General features: G+C 38.6%; 2 protein-coding genes across 2 annotated transcripts; one reads left to right on the top strand and one right to left on the bottom strand.

Annotated features, from left to right (window-relative positions):
* The first annotated feature begins 522 nt into the window (after positions 1-522).
* Positions 523-27,226, top strand: LOC130906767 (transmembrane 4 L6 family member 5-like). The gene is made up of 4 exons (XM_057821375.1): positions 523-1,475; positions 1,890-1,955; positions 12,462-12,595; positions 27,144-27,226. Exons 1-4 carry the CDS (start codon positions 1,299-1,301, stop codon positions 27,190-27,192), a joined length of 426 nt encoding a protein of 141 aa, XP_057677358.1. The 5' UTR covers positions 523-1,298; the 3' UTR covers positions 27,193-27,226.
* Positions 14,187-26,910, bottom strand: slc25a15b (solute carrier family 25 member 15b). Its single transcript, XM_057821374.1, has 7 exons — positions 25,967-26,910; positions 25,253-25,351; positions 22,951-23,209; positions 22,725-22,862; positions 18,596-18,771; positions 16,852-17,010; positions 14,187-16,774 (listed from the first exon to the last, which is right to left on the bottom strand). Exons 2-7 carry the CDS (start codon positions 25,305-25,307, stop codon positions 16,653-16,655), a joined length of 909 nt encoding a protein of 302 aa, XP_057677357.1. The 5' UTR covers positions 25,308-25,351; positions 25,967-26,910; the 3' UTR covers positions 14,187-16,652.

The following is a 27,226-nucleotide window of genomic DNA, read 5'->3' as shown; positions in this document are numbered from 1 at the left end:
TTAAACTAGCTTCAAGTTGCTTCAATTTCTCGCTGCGTATCTTCCCTGTAATCATGTCGTACATGTCAGCGTGTCTTGTATGGTAATATCTCCTCACATTGAAATCTTTTAAAACAGCGACGTCTCTTTGCAAATGAGGCAGACACAGTTGTTGCGTATTTTAGTGAAGAAATAGTCTAGTTTCCACCTAGCCTTTCTTTTTTTTGTTGATTGTCACCATTTTAGAAAATGGAAGTAATGGGTCACATGGAGTAATATTGCTTAGCCCTTAAATACCTCCAACATGAAGCAATTATCAGAGAATCCCTAAATTTAAAAAATTAGGTCCTAATGAAACTTTTTTTCAAATTTGTAAAAAGAAAAGTCAAAATGAATATGTGTAATAAGCGCTCTATATCTATAACCCGTGCTAAATCATGTGTTTTTTTTCTCATGGAACCTGCAGATGCATGTGTTGACTTGCATCCATTTTTTTTTTTTTTTTTTTCCAAAAAGAAATGTCAAAATTCTAAATTAGTCTCAAAATCATGGAATTTTAGTTGTATCAAATGTGATACATTTGGCAATAAAGGTTTTAAGTGCTGCTGCCTTTTAGTGGATAAATGAGGGGCAGCATTTTGTGTGTAAGCTACTTCATATGCTGGTTGCAGTACTGCTGACCACTTCATTAAGTCTGTGTTCGGGCCAGACGTTATTAATTTTATGAAAGAGGCTGGGGGCCGGATGAAATTTGACCACGGGCCACATTTGGCCCCCGGGCCGGACTTTGGACATGTCTGCTCTATAGCATTTAAAATGGCTTTTATCGGCCAATATCGGATAATATCGGACACTTTTATTAAAGTGTGAATGGAATTTACTTTGGATAGTTAGATATATAGAAATACTTTAGTGCCACTCTGTGATGAAATGACAATGATTAATGTAGTTGAACTTCCTCTCAACCTAATATTGACTTGTTTTACTGGCCATGAGTCAGGGCGGTAAAATTAGTTACCTATTGCAATGCACATGTGCACTGGACAAAACAAGGATTGTCTCCATTAATATGAGTCACATTTTCTTCTGCTGCCTATCCCAGATTTTGTTTGTCCATGGTATCTGCATGTCATTCCACCTCCCACACCCTTACACCAGTCAGAGAGCGCACATACAAGTACACAGGCTTTTACCCTGCTAAGGTCAGTGGCCTCACTTGTAGGGGGAAGGAGGAACCAGCTACCAACATCCTGAACGGGGATTTTCTTTTTTTTTTTTCTTCTTTGTTTCCTCAACAGTAGCAATTTCACTCTGACAACATGTGCACCGGAACATGCTCTCGTTGCATTGCTGTGACTTTGTACCCACTGGCGCTCATATCCATTATTTGTAACATAGTATTGTTCTTTCCTGATGGGGACATCAAGTATGCTAAAGATGGACATATTACGGAGGAGGTGAAATACATGGGAGGACTTATCGCTGGGGGAGTAATGGTAAGTTGCCTACAGCCAACATGTCTTGGAAGGGTGTGCCTGAAAGCTGCTGTGCATTCCTTTGTTTTTGCACACCTTTACAAAATGCTACTTAACATGATTTAAGTCATAAGTTGTATTCAAAGTTAAACATTAGAATGTTTTATTTTGATTTGCACTGCAAGATATTAAGTGGAATACAGTATAGTACTTTCTATTACTTTGACAATATCACTATTGTTAGGGTCATCGTTTTCTATGGTATTGAACTGCAGTGCCTTACTTTCCCGTAGGTTTATTTTTTTTGGTCATTGTTTGGAAACATTCCATTGCTGTCTCTGACAGTGTCAATCAAGATTGAGTGTCATTGTTGATCTCATTACATTTTGCAGATGAATGAAATGTTGAAGTGATGTGAGTTTGAATCTGTTTCAGGTCTTGCTACCAGCACTTTATATCCATCTGACAGGTAAACAAGGATGCTGTGGAAATCGCTGTGGTGTGAGTAAATCTAATTCACATTTTATTTGTTATTATTTGAAATTTTATTATTTAAAATGTACCCACTATTCATGTGAGTATAAAAATGATGTCAATTGTTTGTGCTATATTTTTTTTGTCCTGCTATTTAAGTTATAACTCTTTTAAAGATTAATCTGAGGTCAATCAGCCTCCCATTTTGATTAAAAATTGTGTCAGTCGTGTTTGTTCGTAAAAAATTGACGTAACAACTAGGGGTGTGACAATATATCGAAATGGTGATATACACCAACAACACCAAATTAATTTTTATACAACAAATAATTACAGTACATCAGAAACGAATGATTATAACAATATATTTGAGAGAAAAAGCGTTAACGCGCGGTAATTAATTTTTTAAATTAATCACGTTAAAATATTTGACGCAATTAACGCACATGTCCCGCTCAGACAGTATTCTGCCTTTTGGTAAGTTTTACAGCAAGGCTTTTTGTGCTGTCTAACAGCGAACTCTTGTGGTCGCTCTGCGACATGGTTTATTGTTTTCTTGTCAGTTCAATATGGCTGCACGACGTCTCGGGCTGACGCCTACGTTGTAATGTTGTGCTTATATGATCCTTGGACAAGATTTGTCCGTAAGAATGGTTGTTGTAAAGAATGTACATATTATGTTAGTAAGCGAAATGTTATATTTTTTGTATGAGACGCTTTTTGTTTATGTTTAGTGAACCTGTATAGCGTGCTAAGCTAACGCTAACGCTAACTTTTTTTTTTGTAGTTTTACGACGGTCTAAAGAGGACAATGGTTTGAGGCTATTTTATTAATAAATCAGATGAAAAAGGAAGAAGTCTGATTATTAAGGCGTCGTTCACTAGCTGTCTAGCTTTGGAAAAAGTAGACACTTCGAAATGAGGACAGCATAGACAGATTTAAATGACAGTAGAGTGAAATGCCCACTACAGTCCTTATGTACCGTATTTTGAATGTATATATCAATCTTGTGTCTTATCTTTCCATTCCAACAATTTATTTTACAGAATATATATATAATTTACAGAAAAATATGGCATATTTTATAGATGGTTTGAATTGCGATTAATTACGATTAATTAATTTTTAAGCTGTAATTAACTCGGTTAAAAATTTTAATCGTTTGACAGCCCTAATCTGAACATTTAAGTATGTAAACTAGAGATGATCCTGATCGATCGGGTCCGATCACGTCGTTTTCAAAGTATCAGAATCGGCAAAAAAATATCGGCCATGCCTTTTTTTAATATATATATTTTTTTTATGTAAATGGTTTTCTAATTGTATTTAACGTTACAGACATAATATGTTACACTCATCCAGAGTCTAGTTTAGGCTTAAGGTAGGGTTATCAAATTTATCCCGATAACGGCGGTAATTAATTTTTAAAAAATGTATCACGTTAAATATATAACGCAATTAATGCATGCGTTGCACGACCCACTCACGCATCGTCGCGCTCAATCTGTAATGGCACCGTTTTACCTATATAGAGAGAGATAAAAGGCAGCGTAAAATGAGTAGAGTGAATTTTGGCAGCCTTTGGAGCCTTTTTTTAATAGGCTAAAGCAGGGGTGTCCAAACTTTTTGCAAAGGGGGCCAGATTTGGTGTGGTAAAAATGTGGGGGGCCGACCTTGGCCATTCTGTGTGTCACATTTGCTTTATTATTTTTTTAAATTAATAATTTCAACAATCTCGCAACTAGCCTTTGTGGCGTTCGACTCTCGGTATCTTGCTGCTGTGAAATTAAACTACCTTCAAGTTGCTTCAATTTCTCGCCGCGTATCTTCCCTGTAATCTTGTCGTACATGTCAGCGTGTCTTGTTTGGCAATATCGCCTCACAATGAACTCTTTAAAAACAGCGACTGTCTCTTTGTAAATGAGGCAGACACAGTTGTGGGTATTTTAGTGAAGAAATAGTCCAATTTCCTCCTATCCTTGAAGCATCGGCTGTCGCAGTCAACATTTTTGTTGTTGTTGATTGTTACCATTTTAGAAAATTGGAAGTTAAGCGTCACACAGGGTAACATTGCTTAGAGTGCTGCTGCCTTTTAGTGGGTAAATGAGGAGCAGCATTTAATGTGTAAGCTACTTGATATGCTGGTAGCAGTACTGCTGACACCAATTTATTAAGTCTGTGTGCGGGCCAGACGTTATTGATCTTAAGACAGAGGCTTGGGGCCGGATGAAATTTGACCACGGGCCGCAATTGGCCCCCGGGCCGCACTTTGGACATGCCTGGGCTAAAGCCTTACAATGTTTCTCCCTACGAGTAGAAATATCATGGGAAGCAATGTGGGGTAGCACGGTAGCAATTGATCTTTTTCTTAACACCTTATGTTATTTCCCCACGCAGAGAAGATATAGTGGGGAGAACAATGGGTGTATCAAATACTTGTTCTCCCCACTGTATATTCATTGGTAGCACTACGCACAGTCATGGTTCCCCTTCCCATCATGCATTTGGGTTGAATGGCTACAGTATCATTTACTGAAAGCTCAACAAATACACTAGATGGCAATATTTAGTCACAATATACAAAGATACAAGTCGTTCTATCCGTGGGTCCCTCTCACAGAAAGAATGTTAATAATGTAAATGCCATCTTGAGGATTTATTGTCATAATAAACAAATACAGTACTTATGTACTGTATGTTAAATGTATATATTCGTCCGAGTTTTATTCATTTTTTTCTTAATGCATTGCCAAAATGTATATGATCGGGAAAAATTATTGGGAATGATTGGAATTGACTCGGGAGCAAAAAAAAAAGCAATCGGATCGGGAAATATCGGGATCGGCAGATACTCAAACTAAAACGATCGGGATGGGATCGGGAGCAAAAAAAAGCATGATCGGAACAACCCTAATATAAACTAAAGTGCAATCACATTCGTAAATGAATGACTTCTGGTTTTTGAAATGTAAATAAACCAATCTATTGTGATAAAACAACAAAATTCCAATAACTGCATTAATCATCAAAGTGAAGTGTAACTGTAACTGTAGTCTTGAAACAAATCTGAATAAGGAAAATCATTGCAATAAAATAATGCAAACTGGTTACACTAAAAAGAGTAGCTGAGATCTGTCATGACAGAACATCGCTTCAATGATATCTGGCACCATCTAGCGTCGTGAATCGGGATAATGTCTAGACCTCGAATATAAGACGAACACCTCTTTTTCCAGTGTTATTTCAATGGAAAAAACACCTCTTATGTCCGGGCCAATACGGTACCTCATTGCCTGGCTGCCACTGACGGCCATAGACGTTCAATCCGTTTGAACTGGGAGGGATGGCAGCGAATGAAAATTCACTGCCATCCCTCCCAGTTCAAATGGATTGGACGTCTACTAGTGATAAACTCATTCCAATTCACAGCAGAAGCTTGTTTTTCTGTTTATTAGTTGTTTGTAGAGTATCCTAGAATGATTTCCTGACCAATGTATCCATAATCGTTGTATCGCTATGTCGTCAGATCATCGTTATCGTGAGCTTTGTATTGCAAATCGTATCGTATCGTGAGGTACCAAGAGGTTCCCAATCCTAGCTAACAACTCTCTCAATAACAGAACGGTGTCTAAACAACTAGCATGACTGTATAAGAAATGAATGGCACCACAGTGGGTCCATTTTGCAGTAAATGAGGGGCTGAGAGTGACGTCATCACTCGAAATTCAAATCTCAAGCCCCCCATTTACTGCAAAATGGACCCGAATTCGTTTGTGCTCGTTGTTGACACCCCCATTATAGAGAGAGTTGATAAGCTCAGTCCGCCACGGGAGTTATGACATCCTCACTCGAAAATAATACCTGAATATCTTTAAAACGTGGCAGCATAAACGACTTTTTTATGGCACAAACGATAGAGATCATTTTCATATGAATTTGCTTCTGATGGGGGGGCAAATACAGGGAGGGATGGTCAAAAAGCAAATATAGCAATATACAAAGTGCTGTCTTTTTTTTTTTTTTTTTTTTTTTTTTTTACTTCCTCTTGCCATCGTGCTGTGGCTTTTTGGAGTCGTGCTGTGGCTTTTTTGCAGTCGCGCTGTGGCTTTTTGCATCCGTCTTGCGCGCCATTTACAGTCGTGTAGCGAGCCATTTGCATCCGTGTTGTAGCAAATGGGTTTCATGCTTTTGCCAACTTGCAGTTGTGCTTTGGCAAGAAGGAGTCGTGTTGCGCCAGTTTTAGTGCTGCAACGATTAATCAAATAACTCGAGTATTCGATTAGAAAAAAAATACTCGAATTAAATTTTGTTGCGTCGAGTATTCGTTTAATTAAAGTGGCGTTGCAATGGTTTATTTTGAAAGTCTTTGCATTTCGTTTAATTGCTTCGGCGTGGATACACTGCCCTCTGGTCTGCCTCTTTTCACATGGCTGAATCCAACTGCTCCCTGTTAAGACCAACGCCAGCTAAGTTTTGATAGAGCTAATGTTTTTAAATGCATTCATAATTTAGTTTATTGGTATATTTAGCCGTTTTTGTGGGAATATATGTCTGAAGCATTTGTTAAGAGCACTGTGAAAAAACTTTAGCATTTTATAGCATTTAAGCTAGCGGACTTTTTCTATGTAAGTTAGCCAAGTAAGTTAGCCAATTGTTCTTTTGTTGTACATACGTAGATCCTCATTTGAAAAAAAAATGAGGTATTTTAATTTTTCATGTTCCTTATCCGATTACTCGATTATTCGAACTAACTAGTCCATCGATTAATCGACTACTAAAATGTTCAATTGCTGCAGCCATAGCCAGCTTGCATTCGTGCTTTTTCTCTTTTGCAAAGCGTTTGGAGTTTGCATTTCGCCTGACACCTCTCTGCCACCGTAGAGTAGTGTGAGGCATTCAACTATTCAGGTCAATGATTGCAGGTTGCTGAGTTTAACATGTGGAGTTGTCCGATAATTACTTTTTAACCGATATCGCGATATTGTCCAAGTCCAAAAATCCAATACCGATATCAAACTGATACCGATATACAGAGGTGGGTAGTAATGCGTTACATTTACTTGAGTAACTCTTTGAGAAAAATATAGATCTAAGAGTAGTTTTCCTTTTACTTTTACTTGAGTCAATTTGAAAAGAAGAAACACTACTCGTACTCCGCTACTTTGGGCTACAATAGTCGTTACATTTTTCCTCTTTATTCTAAATACAGTATTAGATTTTACTTCTTTTTTTGCCAGAGACCCCAACAGTGGCTCAATCAGTCTCACCAATGAGACGTCGCAACTATAATCACATGACTCAATTAAACCAATCAGACGCAAGCTTGTCGTTGGATCACGTGACGTCTTTACAGCACCGTAAAAAATTAAGTATTTGGCACAGAGCGACGGCGTCAACATGACGACGTCATCCCAGTTTTTCTTTGGCACTGATTGAGCACGAAAAACCGGAGATGTGATCCTGTTAGTTTCATAATAGGAAATATGTTTTCTCCACGAGAGGGCACTCATGCTCTTTGGACAAATAATGCATAATTCCTGTTGATTTTTTTTCTCTTGCCGGAATTCAATGATTTTTTGGGGGGGCTTAATGTGGTTATATAATATGTTATAGTACAGGACATAAATAACATTTCATATAGATAACTTCGTGCTGAGAGAAAAAATACCATTGTTTTAAAGAAAAGAAAAAATCTAACTTCTTAAGCAGTTACTCACAATGTTACTAATTACTTGAGTACTCTTTTCACCCAAAACTTTTTTACTTGTACTTGAGTACATTATTTTGGATGACTACCTGTAATTGATTAATATTATTTTGAAGTAACGCTACTCTTACTTGAGTAAAAAATGTGGCTACTCTACCCACCTCCTGCCGATATATACGGTCATGGACTTGACATATTATGGTGAAATGTAGGGCCGGCCCAGCCTATACACAGACTATGCAGCTGCTTGGGGCCCCTGACCACTAGGGGGCCCCCAATCTGGCAATTGTTTAATTTATATTATATTTCGTTTACTACAGTTTGCTTTATTTGACTTTTTTGAGTTTTGATACTTGATTACAAGCTTAAAAAATAAAAGTTCTTCCTTAACTTCTTTCTTTCCTCTTTTAGAAAAAGGTTTGGCGCTATCTACTGTCAGTACTGACAATCATTTGGGGTGAGAAGTTTGAAGTATGCAGTGCAACAAAATTTGATTAATATACAAAATATGGACGTATGGGTTGGATTGCATGGGTTTCACGGTACACTGTGATGAAATGGTGGACCAAAAATATGGGCCCCTTTGCATTATTTTGCATAGGGCCCCCAAATGGCCTGGGCCAGCCCTGGTGAAATGTATTGTGATGCCCCACTGGATGCTTTAATAATGAGAACGCTCGCATATCAAATCCCAAACATCTTAGTTTGGAGATATCTAATGGTCAATAAGCATAGCTACTGTGCTAAGCTGTGACAAGCCTTTGTACAAAGGCAGAAGGCTTTCAACAGGCACGTTGAAGGCAACATGCATATTAGCCCAAAACCGATAATTAAAAAAACGATGTTATTATCCGATATCACTTTAAAATGCTTTTATCGGCCGATATTATCGACTACCTGATAATATCAACTGTAGTAACTTGCATAATGTAAAGATTCAGGTGAGCAGATTGCGCAGAAAATGTGACATATGTCCAATGGCGTGCGTGCATTTTGTCATCTCCCACATGGGAGCAGTTTGAAGTGTGTTGTGGATGTGTGCTGCCCTCTTTGTGGCATGATTGTCATACATGTGGTGAATTAACGTGTAGGCGTTCCCACAAATGTCCTGTGCACATGTAATGACATGCTAGAGAGTCTTCCTGTCGCATATGGTAGTTTTCATACCGTACCAGTTGCATGCGCTCCATAGTGCATTTGTTGTAGTTGCTGATCATTCTTGATGCTGTCCTATGTGTAGGGGATCCATGTGAGGTCACTGTTGAATTGTGTACCAAGGATGAATAGAGCCGAGTGTCTATAATCATGGCTTTTTGTGAAAATGTTGACTAGACTTGTGATACTGAGAAAAAGAAACCAATTTGAAACTAGGCCTGCAAGCAGGACAGAACGGGCCCTCACAGTTTGTTGCAACTTGGATGGCACGCAGCTCAGGGTGGTGGCAGATCGTCCCCCTCTCATCATCTCATGAGAAACTAACAAGTGCTCGAAACTTGCCTCATTTTTTTTTTTTTTTGTGGAACCTTTTGTGTTGTGGGCATTAGGGTTGTTCCGATCATGTTTTTTTCCTCCCGATCCGATCCCGATCGTTTTAGATTGAGTATCTGCCGATCGTGGTATTTCCCGATCCGACTGCTTTTTTTTGCTCCCAATTCAATTCCAATCATTCCCGATAATTTTTCCCGATCATATACATTTTGGCAATGCATTAAGAAAAAAATGAATAAAACTCGGACGAATATATACATTCAATATACAGTACATAAGTACTGTATTTGTTTATCATGACAATAAATCCTCAAGAGGGCATTTATATTATTAACATTCTTTCTGTGAGAGGGATCCACGGATAGAAAGACTTGCGACTTTGTATATTGTGACTAAATATTGCCATCGAGTGTATTTGTTGAGCTTTCAGCAAATGATACTGTAGCCCTGCCCAAATGCATGATGGGAAGGGGAACCATGACTGTGCATAGTGCTACCAATTGATATATCTTCTCTGCGTTGGGAAATAATATAAGGTGTTAAGAAAAAGATCAATTGCTACCTTGCTTCCCCACATTGCTTCCCATGATATTTCTAATCGTAGGGAGAGGGATTGTAAGGCTTTAACCAATTGAAAAAAGGCTCCAAAGGCTGCCAAAATTCACTCTACTCATTTTACGCTGCCTTATATCTCTCTATATAGGTAAAACGGCGCCATTACAGATTGAGCGAGACAATGCGTGAGTGGGTCGTGCAGTTTATGCGTTAATTGCGTTAAATATTTTAACGTGATACATTTTTTTAAAAATTAATTACCGCTGTTATCGGGAGAAATTTGATAACCCTACCTTAAGCCTAAACTAAAGACTCTGAATGAGTGTAACATAATATGTCTGTAACGTTAAATACAATTAGAAAACGATTTAATTAAAAAAAAATATATAAATATATATTAAAAAAAGGCATGGCCGATATTTTTTTGCCAATTCCGATACTTTGAAAATGACATGATCGGACCCGATCGATCGGGACATCTCTAGTGGGCATGGTATCCTGAGATGAGAAATACATTCACGCACCTAGGGGAAAAAAACCCTATTGAAGAGGGTCCTACAAAAAAGAAGATGCTTCTGAGCTGTGCAGCCACGCCCATTTTTAAAACCAAAATAAATGTTCTAATTACGCCAATTTGACCAAGTGTGCCAAATTTCGTGGCTCAATAAGCTGCATAAGTACCTGAAGAAATCTACTTCCTTTTAATGGCGAACAAAGGGTCGACATGGTAACAAGCAGACATATGGGCATGTGCCTTAAAATGCAGTATGACAAAAGGTCTTGTAACCACTGACCAACCTGAAAGGCACTGGACATGTGTAAGTAAAATGAGTGACTTTCTGTTGCCACTAGTAGGCGCTGTAGTGTTGATGCAAATGACTCCTATAGACCCTACCCACGTGACGTCACAACTCTGCTCTCCTGAATGGTACCGCCCAATTGTCCGTCAAAACATAGTGTTAACCTGTTACGGCTACGTACATTCCTCCTATTTACGGCGTGTTTTTCTGCTCCTTAACATTAATAATCAAAATGGTGAAGGCGTGTGTGGCTGTTGGTTGCACTAACAGAGAAGATGGAAGGAGAGACTTGAAGTTTTACCGTATTCCGAGGGATCCAAAGAGGAGAGCGAAATGGACGGCTGCAATTCGACGTGAAAACTGGGCACCAAAAAATCACCACAGACTATGTAGTAGTCATTTTATATCCGGTAAGATGCATTTAAGATATACTTAGAGGGTTTTGGGCTGACAAATAACCACAATTAAGATCATTGCTAGGCTAATCGCCGACAACATACACGTATGTATGTAGTGAGACGAAGTATTTATAAGCCTCCAAGCTCTTGAAGTTTTTCAAATTTTCGTGAGAATAGGCTGATTTTGTGTGGACAAGATAATTGTAAATATCAGCGTAGCAGATGTCAGGCAGACAGGGCGAAGACAGTGGGTCGAAAAACATCGATTTGGGCATCAAATATGGATCTGGCGACTGTATAGAACGAAGCTTTTCCACATAACGTATTTTATGCAACACATCCAGTGAGTTTACGGCATCAGAAAGCACCGGGTCTTCCATGAAATGCATTTTAAATTCCTCGATCAATTGAAACCAATGCTAATACAGAGACAAAATGACGGACAAGTGGGCGGAACCATACAGCGAGCACGTGGTTTTGTGACGTCGGTGGGTAGGGTCTATAGGACACGTCAGGATACGACTCTTATCAAGCACCGGAAGTTTGCCGCAGATCTGTTGTATATCTGCCAAGTTATGACTGTTCAAAATTTGTGGTGAGACAAAATGGCAACGGTAATTTTCACTTTCTTGTTTGGACCCCTCTTCTTCAACGAAACCTTAATATTTTTCATCAGGCACCTGAACAAATGTCTTAAGTCTCCCCTGATGCAGGTTTGAGGTCAATTGATTTTTTTCCCTTCGAGGAGGAGCCTGTCTAGTAAAAAGGGCGTTTCCTGTTCCCATCAGGCGGCGCCAGGCCTAAAGGGTAATTTTTCAATGCAGTCATGGTCAGGCTGGGATACCACTCAGATATGAAAAAGACTGAACATTGTATCAGTCAGTTATTAGTCATTTACTGAATTTGACGTGTTGCCAAAAAAGGCCGACTTTGGTAACCTGCCCAGGTCAGGCCCATGAATGAAAATTCACCATTTTGAAAACTTTAGATTTCATATATCTCATGAACAGTCTCATGAATTTTGAGGAGGATCCAATTAACTCCCTAGGCGCCACTGTCTCAAATATGCACCCTGTAAATTGACTAAAACAATTACAAAAATAATAAATAAAACACCTAGCAACACTTTGGCTTTACAAGTTAATCCCTAGATTTAAACACAACCGAGCATGCATTCTACATATTAAAGAGGTAAATAGCATCACGACCAAAAATTTAAGCGTTTGCCAATGTCAGTAGTACATGGACTTGATGCAGTTATTAAGCAAGCGAGTGAACATCTCATTCAATGTTATCGCCTCAGTTAATCATACTGCAAAAATGTGTTTTGATCGTATATAGATCTCTTGTCGGTTATCTGTTGATTCCATTGGTTGTTCCAAAACCTTTTGGAGTATTGTGGCAAACTGTGCTTCTGATTTTGAGTAAAGAAAATGCAGAAGAGACTGTCAGGACAGAACAAGTGTTTAAAGATAGGGCAGGTATTATCTCAGCCATCAATAGTGTGGACAGCAATGCCAATACATTTATTTCACCTCAAACACCATATAACATGTTGCTTTGCTTATCTTGTCACCTCTTTAGATGTTCTTATCTATTGCATTTGCTGCAGTGGGTGTGGCCGGCGCCTTGTACAGTTTGTGTGTGGCAGCACTTGGTTTGAAAAACGGCCCACTTTGTAAAGTCGTCCTGGTATGGACAACGCCTTTCAAAGACAGGTAACACTTTATTATTGTATGGATGGCAATCGCATGCCATTTTATCTGTTACGGAGATGAAAGTTGAAGATAAAAATCTTCCCGATAAGCTGTCTTGTTGTAATTTATTTCATGTTGACTTGTGAATGTGAAAGGAAGTGCAAGTACAGTAGTACGAAAAAGTATCTGAACCTTTTGGAATTTCTCACAATTCTGCATAAAATCCCCGTCAAATGTGATCTGATCTTTGTCAAAATCGCACAGATTAAAAAAAAGTGTCTGCTTTAACTAAAACCACCCAAACATTTATCGTTTTCACATTTTAAAGAGGATTGCATACAATGACAGAAGGGGGGAAAATAGCTAAGTGAACCCTCTGCCTAAGGAGACTTAAAATGTTTGGTAAAAATGGGTTTCAATTGCTCTTTAAGTCAGGTGTGTGCCCAATCACTGATGAATGGTTTAAAGATTTCCTGCCCACTATAAAACGCACACCTGGTAAGAATTGTCTTGATGAGAAGCATTGTCTTATGTGCATCATTACTCAGTCAAAAGAGCTGTCTGAAGACCTGCGATGAAGGATTGTTGATTTGTAAAAAGCTGGGAAAGGATACAAAACCATCTCTAAAAGTCTGGATGTTCATCAATCGACTGTCAGAGAAGTTGTCTACAAATGGAGAGAGCTTGGCAGTGTTGCTTGTGTCTCGAGGAGTCACCTTCCACCATAGATGATGCCAAGAGTTCAGCGCAAAATACTCAGAGGTAAAAAAGAACCCTAGAGTGTCTGCTAAATACTTACAGAAATCCATGGCACATTCCAATATCTCTCGGCACACATCAACTATATGTAAAACTACAGCCAAGAATGGTGTTCATGGGAGGACTCCACGGATGAAGCCACTGCTGTCTAAAAAAAAACATTGTTGCTCGTTTAATGTTCGCAAAGAGGCGCTTGGACACTCCACAGAAGTTTTGGCAAAATATTTTGTTGACTGATGAAACCAAAGTTGAATTGTTTTGAAGTAACACACAACGCGATGTGTGGAGGAAAAATGAAACAGCTCACCAACATCAACACCTCATACCCACCATCAAGCATGGTGGAGGAAGCATCGTAAATTGGGGCTGTTTTGCTACCTCAGGGCTTGGACAACTTGCAGTCATTAATGGAAGAAAGAATTCATAAGTTTATCAGTATGTTTTGCAGGAAAACCTGAGGCTGTCTGTCAAACAGTTGAAGCTAAAAAGAGGATGGTTGCTGCAACAAGACAATGATCCAAAAGATAGCAGTAAAGCAACTTTAGAATGGTTTTAGAAGAACAAAAAACACATTCTGGAGCGGCCAAGTCAACGTCCAGACTTGAGCCCCATTGAGATGCTGTGGCATGACCTAAAGACAGCGATTCATGCCAGACATCCCAGGACTTTGACTGACCGACAGCAGTTTTGTAGAGAAGAACGGGCCAAGATTAGTCCTGATCGACGTGCCAGACTGATCCACAGCCACAGGAAGCGTCTAGTTGAAGTTATTACTGCCAAAGGGGGGGCCACAACATATTAAATGTGATGGTTCACTTACTTATTTTTCCCCCTTTTGTCATTGTTTGCATACTATCCTCAATAAAATATGAAAACCTATAAATGTTTGGGTTATTTTAGTTAAAGCAGACACTGTAATTTCATCTATGTGATTTTGACAAATATCAGATCACATTTGATTAGATGGCGATTTTATGCAGAAATGTGAGAAATTCCAAACGGTTCAGATACTTTTTCAGAGAGCCAGTGTTGTGGAGACATTAGAGACATATAAAATAAACGCCAGAAGTGATTATGAGGAGTTTGTAATTTCTACATGTCACTCCAAGAGTCACAGCCATGGTAAACAGAAGCATTTAATAAAGCCAAGCATTTTTCTACTACAGTACTTTATTCTTATTTAAAAAGGATTCAGTGGGACAGTTATGTTTGAAACTTTCATAATTATTACATTTGGAGTGCTTAAAAAGCATTTATTAAAAAAAAATATATATATATATATATATATACATATATATAAATATACATATATATAAATATATATAAATTTTCTTTAAATCATACTTTGGGGGGAAAAAGTGAGAAAAAACATGTCTTATATGTATCTCTTTCCAGTGCTAGATCTGGATAAATACATTGAGCACACACACACAAATGGGGTGGGGGGTATGCGCTACTATAAGTCTTTCCAAACAGCTTTTCAAGTCATCTAGTAAAAATTTCTTTTGGAAAAAAAAATATATATATACATATATTTTTTTAATATCGCAATGCAATATCACAATATATCGCAAACCCCCAAAAAATCGCAGCAATAGTTTTTTCCAATATCATTCAGGCCTAGTATGAACAGAAAAATTTGTAATCCAGAAGCTCTGCAGAAGAGCAGGGCGGAGCGATATCACATCGTTTTTTTTCACCACTGATTTTTTGATGTCTTAGCCAGCAGCAAGTAACCAGTTTATATTGCACGTCGTTCATCATAGGGAATTTGTGGAAACTTTCCCTTGCCCGTTTCTTCTGTCTGTTTCCACAGCCTCTAAATGCACATTTCGCCATGTTTCCGGTGTTTTGAATTTATTTCACTATGTTGGATCTCTCCGTAAATCTGTATCGTTTCAATTGGCATGCTATGAAGGTGCCATTGACTCGCGCTAGCTTAGCCACTCCGGAGCCCTGAAACTTACAAATAACTTGCAAACTGCACGGAATTTGTTAAAATCAACTCCACCAACTAATCAAACCCCTGCTAACTCGAAGATTAAGCCTAATGTCAAAAATTCGGAACTTCCGCTTTCATTTGACAACTGAACTCATTGCCTGCCATTGACAACAATAGATGTCTAATTCATTTCAACTAAGAGGAAAAGCTGTGAATGCTCATGGCGCCATTAATGGCAGTCAATAAGTTAAGTCATGGATCAAACACCAATTGTGGATATTGCCATTCAGCTCACCTATTCCAAAGCTTAGAAAAGGGTTGACCTGTAAAGATTAAAGTGCACATTCGGTTCTTGCTGAAATTTCACTAATTTTTGTGAGTATGGTTTGAACAAAATCAGAAATATAAAAGCAAGTATAATGTACAATAATTCAGTCATTATAAGAATATTTAATACATGCTTTACACTCTTTTTTCCTACTACCGAAAAATGAGTCTCACAGGAAAAAATCTGTTAGTTTCTTCAGTAAAATCAAAAGGCAGTTTTAGTGAAAAATTTAATATGGATTTTTGCTACCAACAAAATCAAAGTTGTTAAATATACCACTATATTCAGAGTTCAATTGTTTGCATTTTATAAATAAAATACATTTATATTAACAGGGATGTTTCTGAATACTTGTTATTACCACGCACACACACGTTCAAAATAGAGAACATACAGTGAAACAAATCTGCAAATGGTGTGCAGATAGCACATTAGTGGTCTTAACAAAAAATAAAATACAATGAAAGGCAAAAAGTGAAGCTTTAAAAGGCAATGTTGGGCTGGTCCTATGCGGAAATTTGATTAAGAATACACCCTGATAATGAAATTCAAGACACTAGTCAGTCAAAAATTGTAACATTAAAAAAAACTAGCAAATAAATAACCATTTCTTGCATTTGAATTCCAGGTTACATAAAATCTAGAATGGCCTCATTAGACCAGTGAACTCATTTGGTCAGTAAAATTGGGGAAAAAAAAAAAAAGTTAAAAGGAGTGTTTTTTTTCTTCTTCATGTGCCTCCAGCATACATTAGTAGCTCAAAGAAATGTAAAATACTGTTTTTTTTTCCGTTTTTGTTTGTTTGTTTGTGCATTTCATAACATTGAGGTAGCCGAGAATGTCGTAGACAATTCCACATAGAACGCAGTTTCTCAAAAATATTGGCAGTAGAACCTCTGAAAGAATTGTTAATTCTAAAACGCCACCACATCACGGTTTCAAAAATGTAAATACAGTTTAAAGGAAATGCATATGAAATCAAAGAAATCCTTGAACGTTTTGGAGTGGTTTTGTAGTGTAAATCTGTCCACACTGCTTTTTTGTGAAACTCAGCTATCAAACTGCTTCATCATAATTTTGCGGCTGACCTCATAACCCAAGAAAAGTGCTCCGTTAGCAGGAAAGGTGCGGACCATGGTGGGTGTGAGACCAGAGTAGAGCGCTCTAAAACCTACAAAGAAGATTGAAACACAATGATTTAAACCTGTCAAGATAAAAACTTGATTTAATGATAAAAAGATTTGCTACCTTCCGTGCGCGTGATGGTGATAAAGGTTTTAAAAAAGCCACCCTGTTTGCCCGTCATGGACATGACCTGGATCCGAGACTTGACACAGTCCATGGGGTAGACCACCAGCCACAGGCATGCCCCTCCGAAACCTCCGCTGAATACTATTGGAGCTACCCCTACGTTATACATACAGTTGGGCAAATAAGTATTTAGTCAACCACCAATTGTGCAAGTTCTCCTACTTGAAAAGATTAGAGAGGCCTGTAATTGTCAACATGGGTAAACCTCAACCATGAGAGACAGAATGTAAGAAAAAAAAAAAATCACGTTTGATTTTTAAAGAATTTATTTCCAAATTAGAGTGGAAAATAAGTATTTGGTCACCTACAAACAAGCAAGATTTCTGGCTGTCAAAGAGGTCGAACTTCTTCTAATGAGGTCTAACGAGGCTCCACCTGTATTAATGGCACCTGTTTTAACTCATTATTGGTATAAAAGACACCTGTCCACAACTCGGTCAGTCACAGTCCAAACTCCTCTATGGCCAAGACCAAAGAGCTGTCGAACGACACCAGAGACAAAATTGTAGACCTGCACCAGGCTGGGAAGACTGAATCTGCAATAGGTAAAATGCTTAGTGTAAAGAAATCAACTGTGGGAGCAATTATTAGAAAATGGAAGACATACAAGACCACTGATAATCTCCCTCGATCTGGAGCTCCATGCAAGATCTCACCCCGTGGTGTCAAAATGATAACAACAATGAGCAAAAATTCCAGAACCATACAGGGGGACCTAGTGAATGACCTACAGAGAGCTGGGACCACAGTAACAAAGGCTACTATCAGTAACACAATGCGCCGCCAGGGACTCAAATCCTGCAATGCCAGACGTGTCCCCCTGCTGAAGAAAGTACACGTCCAGGCCCGTCTGCGGTTCGCTAGAGAGCATTTAGATGATCCAGAAGAGGACTGGGAGAATGTGTTATGGTCAAAGGAAACCAGAATAGAACTTTTGGTAGAAACACAGGTTCTTGTGTTTGGAGGAGAAAGAATACTGAATTGCATCCGAAGAACGCCATACCCACTGTGAAGCATGGGGGTGGAAACATCATGCTTTGGGGCTGTTTTTCTGCAAAGGGACCAGGACGACTGATCTGTGTAAAGGAAAGAATGAATGGGGCCATGTATCGAGAGATTTTGATTGAAAAATCTCCTTCCATCAGCAAGGGCATTGAAGATGAGATGTGGCTAGGTCTTTCAGCATGTCAAGGTCCTGGAGTGGCCTAGCCAGTCTCCAGATCTCAACCCCATAGAAAATCTGTGGAGAGAGTTGAAAGTTCGTGTTGCCCACAACAGCCCCAAAACATCACTGATCTAGAGGAGATCTGCATGGAGGAATGGGCCAAAATACCAGCAACAGTGTGTGAAAAGCTTGTGAAGAGTTACAGAAAACGTTTGGCCTCCGTTATTGCCAACAAAGGGTACATAACAAAGTATTGAGATGAACTTTTGGTGTTGACTAAATACTTATTTTCCACCATGATTTGCAAATAAATTCTTTAAAAATCAAACAATGTTATTTTGTTTTTTTTTTCCACATTCTGTCTCTCATGGTTGAGGTTTACCCATGTTGACAATTACAGGCCTCTCTAATATTTTCAAATGGGAGAACTTGCACAATTAGTGGTTAAATGCCTTTTTGCCCCACTGTAAGAGTTGTTGGCTTCCAAGAGAACTACACAGAATGCAGCAGACTCACCTATCTCGTCTTTTTCACACTTCATGTAATCCGCGAAGGCACTGCGGCAAAACTCGTAGGCGCCAAAGAAGCAAAAGTAGCCGGGGACCTCTCTGGCGATGGTTGTAGTCAAGCCCTGGAAGAAGCCCTGCGGACCCTCGTTCTTCAGGATGGACTTCACCACAGACCACACTGAGCTTCAGAGAGAGAACACGAGTATGGGTCAGAAAAAAAATTTGACTGCTGAGCAGAGGTGGGTAGAGTAGCCAAAAATTTTACTCAGGTAAGAGTACCACTATTTCAAAATAATATTACTCAATAGTCGTACTGAGTTCATTTTATTTACACTTATAGATTAGTTGAGTCCAAGTAAAAACGTATTTGGTGAAAATAACTCAAGTAACGAGTAACATTGTGAGTAACTGCTTAAGATGTTTGATTTTATTATATTTTTTAATTACGTTTTTTTTTTTTTTCTCGGCACAAAGTTATTTACCGTAATTTTCGGACTATAAGCCACTACTTTTTTTCTTCATTTTGAATCCTGCGGCTTATAGTCCAGTGCTGCTTATTTGTTGATTTATTTAGGTTCATAAGACCTTCATGATTATGACATTCCACTATCATTGGCATTACTGAATGCTTATGACAGATGTCATTAACAGAAGTCCCAGAGAATTCTGGAGCCTTGGTATTTGTATTGGAAAAGGCCAAATGAACCTCAGCTGGGCATTCTCGAGATAATTATTAAGTGTCATCCGCAAAACTCCATTTATGTCCAGCTCGGATCGTTTACATCCATTCAAAAGTGAGATAATTTGCCACTAAATGACATCTGTTATAAGCACTCATTAATGCTCATGACAGTCTTATGGCACCACTGTCAAATAAAGTGTTACCAAATTCCATAACTAGCAATTATTGAAACAACTGGAACAGTAACTAAAGAAATAATTAACACAGAACATGAATTGAAATTGTAATTTACATCTGCAGCGCTGCAATGCATGCTAGGAGGCATGTTGGACAACAAGAGTGTTGACAGCAGGTGGTCGCACAGGTTGACTGTCTCCCCCAAAGGAGCAGTGATGGCCAAATAAGGTTTCTTGAAGCAATGAAGCTTTCAAGCGAATTGGTTCAAAGTTACATGTTGGATCATTTGGTCTTATGACAGTCTTATGATGCATCTGTCAAATAAAGTGTTACCGGTTAATATCTTTTGGTGTACATATCCCATAATACAGGACAGCTGCGGCTTATAGTCCAGTGCGGCTTATCTATGAACAAATGCCGTTTTCGTGTCAAATTTGGTGGGTGGCGGCTTATAATCAGGTGCACCTTATAGTGCGAAAATTACGGTATATGAACTGATACTATTATTCTGTACTACAACATAATACATAACCACATTAAGCCAAAGAAACACAACAACAAGAACACATTGAATTCCGGGCGAGAGAAAAAAAAATCTACAGAAATTAAACATTATTTGTCCAAAGAGCATAAGTGCCCTCTAGTGGAGAAAACATTTCCTATTATGAAACTATAAGGATCATATCTCCGGTTTTCCGTGGTCAGTCGGTGACAAATAAAAACTGGGAGAGAAATTAAAATCTTTGCTTTCGAGTCATGCTGACAGCGGGGCTCTATGTCAAATACATAATTTTTTGCTTTAAAGACGCCACGTGATTAAACAGGCCGGCGTGATCATAGAGAGTTTGATTGGTACAATGGAGTCATGTGATTTTTTTTTATTGCGATGTCTTATTGGTGAATGTGGTTGAGTCACTGTTGGCGTCTGGCAAAAAAAAAAAAAAAAAAAAAAGGAAAATCTAATATGTGGACTAAAAGAGGAAAAATTAAGCAACAAGTGTAACCCAAAGTAGCGGAGTAAGAGCATTTCTTCTTAGAGTACATTTTTTTCAAAGTTAATCAAGTAAATGTAACGGAGTAAATGTAACTGATTACTACCCACCTCTGCTACTGGGTATAGTTAAGCTCACTTAACCGACATACAAAAGTAGCTTGTTTTTTCACGAACAACATACTTTGTGGAGATGGGAGTTATTTCATCATCTTTGGTCACAGCGGTCCGCTGCCTTTTATTTAATGTCCTCAAAATTGAAAAACTAAAAGGGAGCCTTGTAGTCGATTGTTCCCAAATTATGGAGTACGCTTCCATTTCAGCTAAAGATATTTTTAAAACGCAATTCAAACCACATTCCTATATATGTACATCTAATTAACTTATTCTTTTAGAGTGTGTGGCATCTTTGCAGCGAGTTGTTGTAACTAGACATGTGCCGATTACTTGTTTCAAGGTATACCGTGGTATGAAAACGTCAAGGTTTCAAAACCCCCCAAATTTTCCGTCATACCGTCCCTACAATATTAGCTAGTTTTTTATGTCCCAAAAATGCAGGGAGAAATCCTTCGCTTGGAGCTGCAAGGCTCAACCTTCCCCCACCGGTTGTTTCTCAGTTTCAGTGAGTCAGCTGTGCTACACGATGGCTGGAGGAGGTGAAACTCCTGAACTTTTCCTGCATTAAAGAAAACCGCTGGTATGGGAATACTTCAGCTACAGAACTACTACGGACGGCCGCAGCTTAGAGGAGGGCCAAGCGACATGTAAAGCATGTTTGCCGAGGAGGCAAAACCTCCAAAATGATTTCGCATTTATACAAAATTAAAGGTTAGTAGACACTGTCATGAATTTTTCCCACCAGCTATGAGAGTTAACTCCAGCGTGTTTAGCAGTGGTAAACATGTGTTTTTTTCTCTGGCAACTGTCTGTGTTGAGAAAGAGACTGTGTGTATAATGTAAACATGATACGAGTCATAAACAGATGCTTTTTATGGAAAATAACTCAATTATTTTTGTTCTGATGGTAATAATGTTGAGCTGTGGCTATGGGTTTAGGCTCACCTAAAGGACTGCATTTACTTTATTTAGATTTTTTTCTTTTATTATTTTAACTCAACATTAAACTTATGTTCCTATTTGCTAATGTGTTTTGAAAAATAAAACTCCTTTTCAATGAAAATACATATATTTTTTCAAACCCATATCTCAAAGTAACACATTTAGAGCTGTAATTGCAATACCGTGATATTTTGGCTTACGGTTACTATACCGTTTGGAATCTCATATCGGCACATTCCTAGTTGTAACCTATCGACTTCCAAAGTACACAACAGTGTTGTTTTCGTCAACGATGACTATAACAAAAATAATTAGACGCCGAACAATATTTTCATGACCACGACGAGACGATAACGAGCTAAAAACGTGTCTTGAGATACTAAAACATAACGACACGAATGGCAATTTTCGTCTGACGAGACGAGAATGAGACAAAAATGTGCCATAGGTTTTGTCACATGTTCCCAATGTGTGTAAGGTTGTGTCACTCATGTGACATGCTGCTCCCCCCCCCCAATTCACCCGTTGGTGTCCTCTTCAGTCTTCCCATTGCCCGTTTTGAGATACACACGCTAAGATTAGTCTTCTTTTCTTGACAAGAAGCGAGAATATGCAATGTTGCTTTAGCCTTTAAAGGTTTGTGCAGACTCGTCATCACACACTAAACGTAACTTGTAGCGTTAGCCCGATGCTAACGCAAACGTAAATTCTTTGGTATTGTTAACAGCGAGCATCCTCTTAAACTCTCTGTGCTGAGTGATCATCACACACTAAGTGTAACTCATAGCGTTAGCATAGCATTCACGTTCGCGTTAGCATCAGCCTATTGCTAACAGTGAGCGTCCTCTTAAACGCTTAACTTTTTTTACATTCAGTTCGTGGCATCCTGGTGGGTATAATTATTTTTTTATTTATTTTGCAGACGATTTTTAAAAAAATTAAACTTCAACTAAAACTACACAAAATTAGTCTTGAATTTTCGTCATCAAAAACTAGATGAAGACAAACACATTTTGAGATGACTAAAATATGACTAAGATTAATAAGTATTGTCGTCCAAAAGACTAAGACGAAAATTAAAAGGGCTGCCAAAAACAACACTGGTGCACAAAGGAAAAATTATAGCGTATTTAAAGTTGTTTTTACACAGCTATCTTGAGTCGTCTGTTGACATTAGGAGCAAACAGGAAAAATAAATAAAGATGTCAAACATACTGTCGTACTCACTTCTGACTCCTCGCAATCTTGCCCGACGCTTCCATTTCGTACATGGCTTGCAGTCGACACTTGACTAGCTCCGTAGGGCAGAGGACCATCGAAGAGAAGATGGATGCTACCGAGCCGGCACACGCTTTCTGCATATCACTAGCAAACAGGAGACACACACACACAGATATTCTGTGTTTTGAGTGTCCAACAGATAGAGAGAGGTTGAAAGTTTACATTCTCCTACCTCAGCACGGCATCACTTTGCAGTCCCGCCGTGAAGCGGATGACCTGCTGGCAAAAGCCGTAGCTCATGAAGAGCACAGAATTCTCAGCAATGTTGGCCATGAGAGCCGGTGAGGTTCCCTGGTAGAGACCTCGTATCCCGACTTGTTTGTAGGTTGAAGTGATGCAGTGAATGAAACCCCTGTAGAGTGTGGGAAAGGTCTGCATCTTGACCTTTGCTGTGTCCAGAGGTTGTCCACTGAAGACACATGCAGCGCCACCTAGGAGGGGGTTCAAAATTGTCTTGTAAAGTTAATAAATCAAATACAGCAGATGTCAGCTGAGTAGTTTGTTATTGGCTTGTGCACTTTTGTACCTTGTATAATGTCTTACTACAACCCCTAGCAAAAAGTATGGAATCACAAGTCTCGGACGTGCACTCACTAAGAGATTTTATTTTGTAGGACAAACAGATAAAAAGCTTTAAAAAAATAATTAATTAGTTCAAAAGTGCAACTCTTTAGCATTCAGAAACACTAAAAGAAATTAATAAAAAACATTGTGGTGGTATAGAATCACTCCATTCTGAGGAAAAATATATGGAATCATGAGAAACAAACAAAGAAATAACAATCAAAAATCATCTCTAGTACAGTATTTAGTTGCACCACCTCTGGCTTTTATGACAGCTTGTAGTCTCTGAGCCATGGACTTGATGAGTGGCAAACAGTATTCTTCATCAATTTGGTGCCAAATCTCTTTGATTGCAGTTGCCAGATCATCCTCGCAGGTCGGAGCCTTGCTGTGGACCTTTTTTTTTTTTTCAATTTCCACCACAGGTTGAGATCTGGGCTATTTGCAGGCCATGACATTGACTGGATGAGTCTTTCTTCAAGGAAAGCTTTAACAGTTTTAGCCCTGTGGCATGATGCATTGTCATCTTGGGAAATGATTTCATTATCCTCAAACATATTTTCAATTGAAGGGATAAGAAAGCTGTCTAAAATTTCAATGTAAACTTGTGCATTTATTGAAGATTTAACCACAGCCATCTCCCCAGTGCCTTTGCCTGACATGCAGACCCATATCATATCAAGGACTGAGGGGATTTAGATTTTTTTTCTTCAGGCAGTCATCTTTGTAAATCTCACTGGAATGGCACCAAACAAAAGTTCCAGCACCATCACCTTGTCCAATGCAGATTCTTGGCTCATCACTGAAAATAACCTTCATCCAGTCATTCACAGTCCATGATTGCCTCTCCTTAGCACATTGAAGTCTTGTTCTTTTCAGTTTAAGTGTCAATGATTGTTTCCTTTTAGCTTTCCTGTATGAAAATCCCATTTCCATTAGGCGATTTTGCACAGTTCTGTCACATACCTTGACTCCAGCTTCCTCCCATGTCTTCTTCATTTGTCTTGTTGTACATCTTCTGTTTTCAAGACATGGCCTTTAGTTGTTTTTCATAATGTTTGGATGTCTTCCTCGGTCTACCAGTATGCTTAACTTTAACAACTTTGCCATGCTGTTTGTACTTGGTCCGGATTTTTGATACAGCTGACTGTGAACAGCCCACATCTTTGGCAACCATACGTGTAGCGTTACGTTCTTCAAGAAGTTTGATAATCCTCTCCTTGGTCTCAAGAGACATCTCTCTTATTAGAGCCGTGATTCTTGTGAATCCACCTGGTCCAGCAGCCCTCCAAGGTGTGATAACTGCAGTTTTTAACTGCTGACTAACGAGCAGATCTAATCTGAGGCATGGGCCCAATTAAGGAAAGGAAATTGACTGGGCGTGTCTGTATTTTCTACTCAAAATGGAGTGATTCCATATTTTTTTTTTCTTCAGAATGGAGTGATTCTACATATACTTCCCTGCACTTGCTCTATAAAAGTAACATTTACTGACCACCATCAAGTTTTTATTCATTTCTTTTAGTGTTTCTGAATGCCAAGGATTTGCACTTTTGAACTAATTATTTTTCTCTCAGTTTGTTCAACATAATAAAATGTCTGAGTGAGTGCTCGTCCGAGGCTGGTGATTCCATACATTTTGCTAGGGGTTGTATAAGACTCAGAAGGGCAATAAGTGAGTAGAGTACACAATAGAGACAAATGAGCCAGAAAAATGTACCAGACAGATGTCTATCACGTGGACCCACTTTAAAGTATTAGCAATATTTGCTCACATTAACCTGTAAGTGGCCATGTTCTTTAAAACGGAGTAGTCCGTAGTGATGGAAAGGACACACTGAATGGTAAAATTGTACCGCGTGAATTGTTTTTATTACTTTTGGGAAGGGAGGAAAAGTACATCAGGTTACCTATAGCACCAGCAGAGAGGTCAATGATGGCCTGAACCACAGCATGAGGTGCCATTGTATCTAAAATGGTCAAAAGATTTTTCTCTTTCTGTCAGACACCTGAAAAGGATATTCAAGACAGTGCAGAAGGGTTAGTGTTAAATTGCGGAAAACAAGTTATTTCAGTACTGTATTATGACTAAAAAGAAATCAAACTCGATTATCACAGTGATTCACCTTTTACAATATTGGTAATTATGGCATTTTTTCCTCACACATACAATTGTTCAATAAGAATAAAATGCAAATATTCCTCAAATGCTCCCATTTTTTAAAAACTCCCATTGGTTGCAAAGTACTCACTAAGCAAGCTTTAAAATTGCTGTGTTATTACCTGTAATGTTGTTACCCTGTAAAGGTTACTACAAGTAAAGGTTACCAGCAGATGGAGGTAATGGCTCGATCACGTGCAGTTTTACGTATCATGTCAAAAAAACGTGAAGAGAAACGTTTAAAACGTGTAAAATCCTACTTTGTGTATTATTGGCTTTACTTGGGAGTTCACAAGGAGTAAGTGCTTGTTAGTGATAGTTTTCTGTACCATGTTATTGGGAGAGTCAGTTAGCTATCCAAAACGTTAGGAAAGTGGTGTTGTCCGCGATTATACAGTTACGAAATCGCAACAAATAGCGATATCATAATCCTCTTCCAAAATATAGTGTCAGCAGAACCTACCTTGCGGGAGAGTGAGCGCTGTTAGAATGACCTCAGTGGGGAATCGCTGCTGATGTTCACCCAGCAAGTTGCTAACTGAAGCTAACGTGGAACACCAGCGGACCGCGCTTGATTATCGCAAATGTTATCTTTTTTGCGACATCTTTCCCCACCTCGGGCCACTTTCGAGTCGACGGATGAATGGATGGGCGATGATAACGACTGCTGATCACAATAGTAATAGATGGCGATGCATCAGGTCAGCGTCTGAAGAGGTCCCACTCTGCTCCAATTTCCAGGCACCAAAATCTTTTGCAGTCTTCTCAATGAGCAGTTATGGATGACATGTACTTAATTTCAGAAGGACGTTGTAAATTTGGAGATCATATTCAAACCAACAACAAAAAAAGGTGTATTATTTATATTATTCATTGCCATATTTATTTTTAATTCGAATTTTATTTTTATTGAACCATTATACAAACAAAACATTTAAACATCAAATACAATATCATAGAATTAGCATCGCCAAACAACCCCCGCCCCACAAAAAATTAATACATTTTAAAAATAATATTTTCTTTTGAGACGATTATTTATCGCCTCCGACGGAATGTGAGTGGCGCATGCGTATAACATGCACAAGCCAACCGCGCATGTGTTGATTTGCGACCTTTTACGACAGTTTGGGTATGTGATGTTTTTTCGGGGATTTGTTTTTTGAAAGATTCATTAATTTTCCGAGCCGCAATGTTGACTTATACTTTATAATAATAGTAGTACTAATAATAATGGCTGTATTTTGAGTTATTTTAAGGGAACAATAAATTTACGCTGCTATATAAGCATACACACTGACTACTTTTACTAGTGTAAGAGTCATCTTCAGTGTGGTTCCATTGAAAGATATAATTAAATACCTGCGGGAATGTAAGGAGTGTACTCAATTTTTTAAGTTATTCCAAAATGGGTTCATAATCTCATACATTCAAGCACGATTTAATAGACTCACATCCTGTCGGTACTCACATTGGGTTGCGACAGGAATAAAAATGACAACTACCGTTTTGTCTCGTTAGGTGGTCCAATTTGTTCGGGCTCCCTCTGCTGTTTTTCTTGTGAAATGCTTTACTTATTAATAAATAAATAAATAAATAAATATTATTATTTAATTGCATTCCACCTTGTTCATCTGCAGTTTTGCCCTAAGAAGAAAAATAAATGGCTCCCATGAATCCTCATACTAGATGTGATGTCTCTCTTTTGGAGCATGAAAGTAGG

Source organism: Corythoichthys intestinalis, chromosome 18, assembly GCF_030265065.1.
Source record: "Corythoichthys intestinalis isolate RoL2023-P3 chromosome 18, ASM3026506v1, whole genome shotgun sequence".
NCBI lineage: Eukaryota > Metazoa > Chordata > Actinopteri > Syngnathiformes > Syngnathidae > Corythoichthys > Corythoichthys intestinalis.
This window is presented reverse-complemented; position numbering and strand designations above follow the sequence as displayed.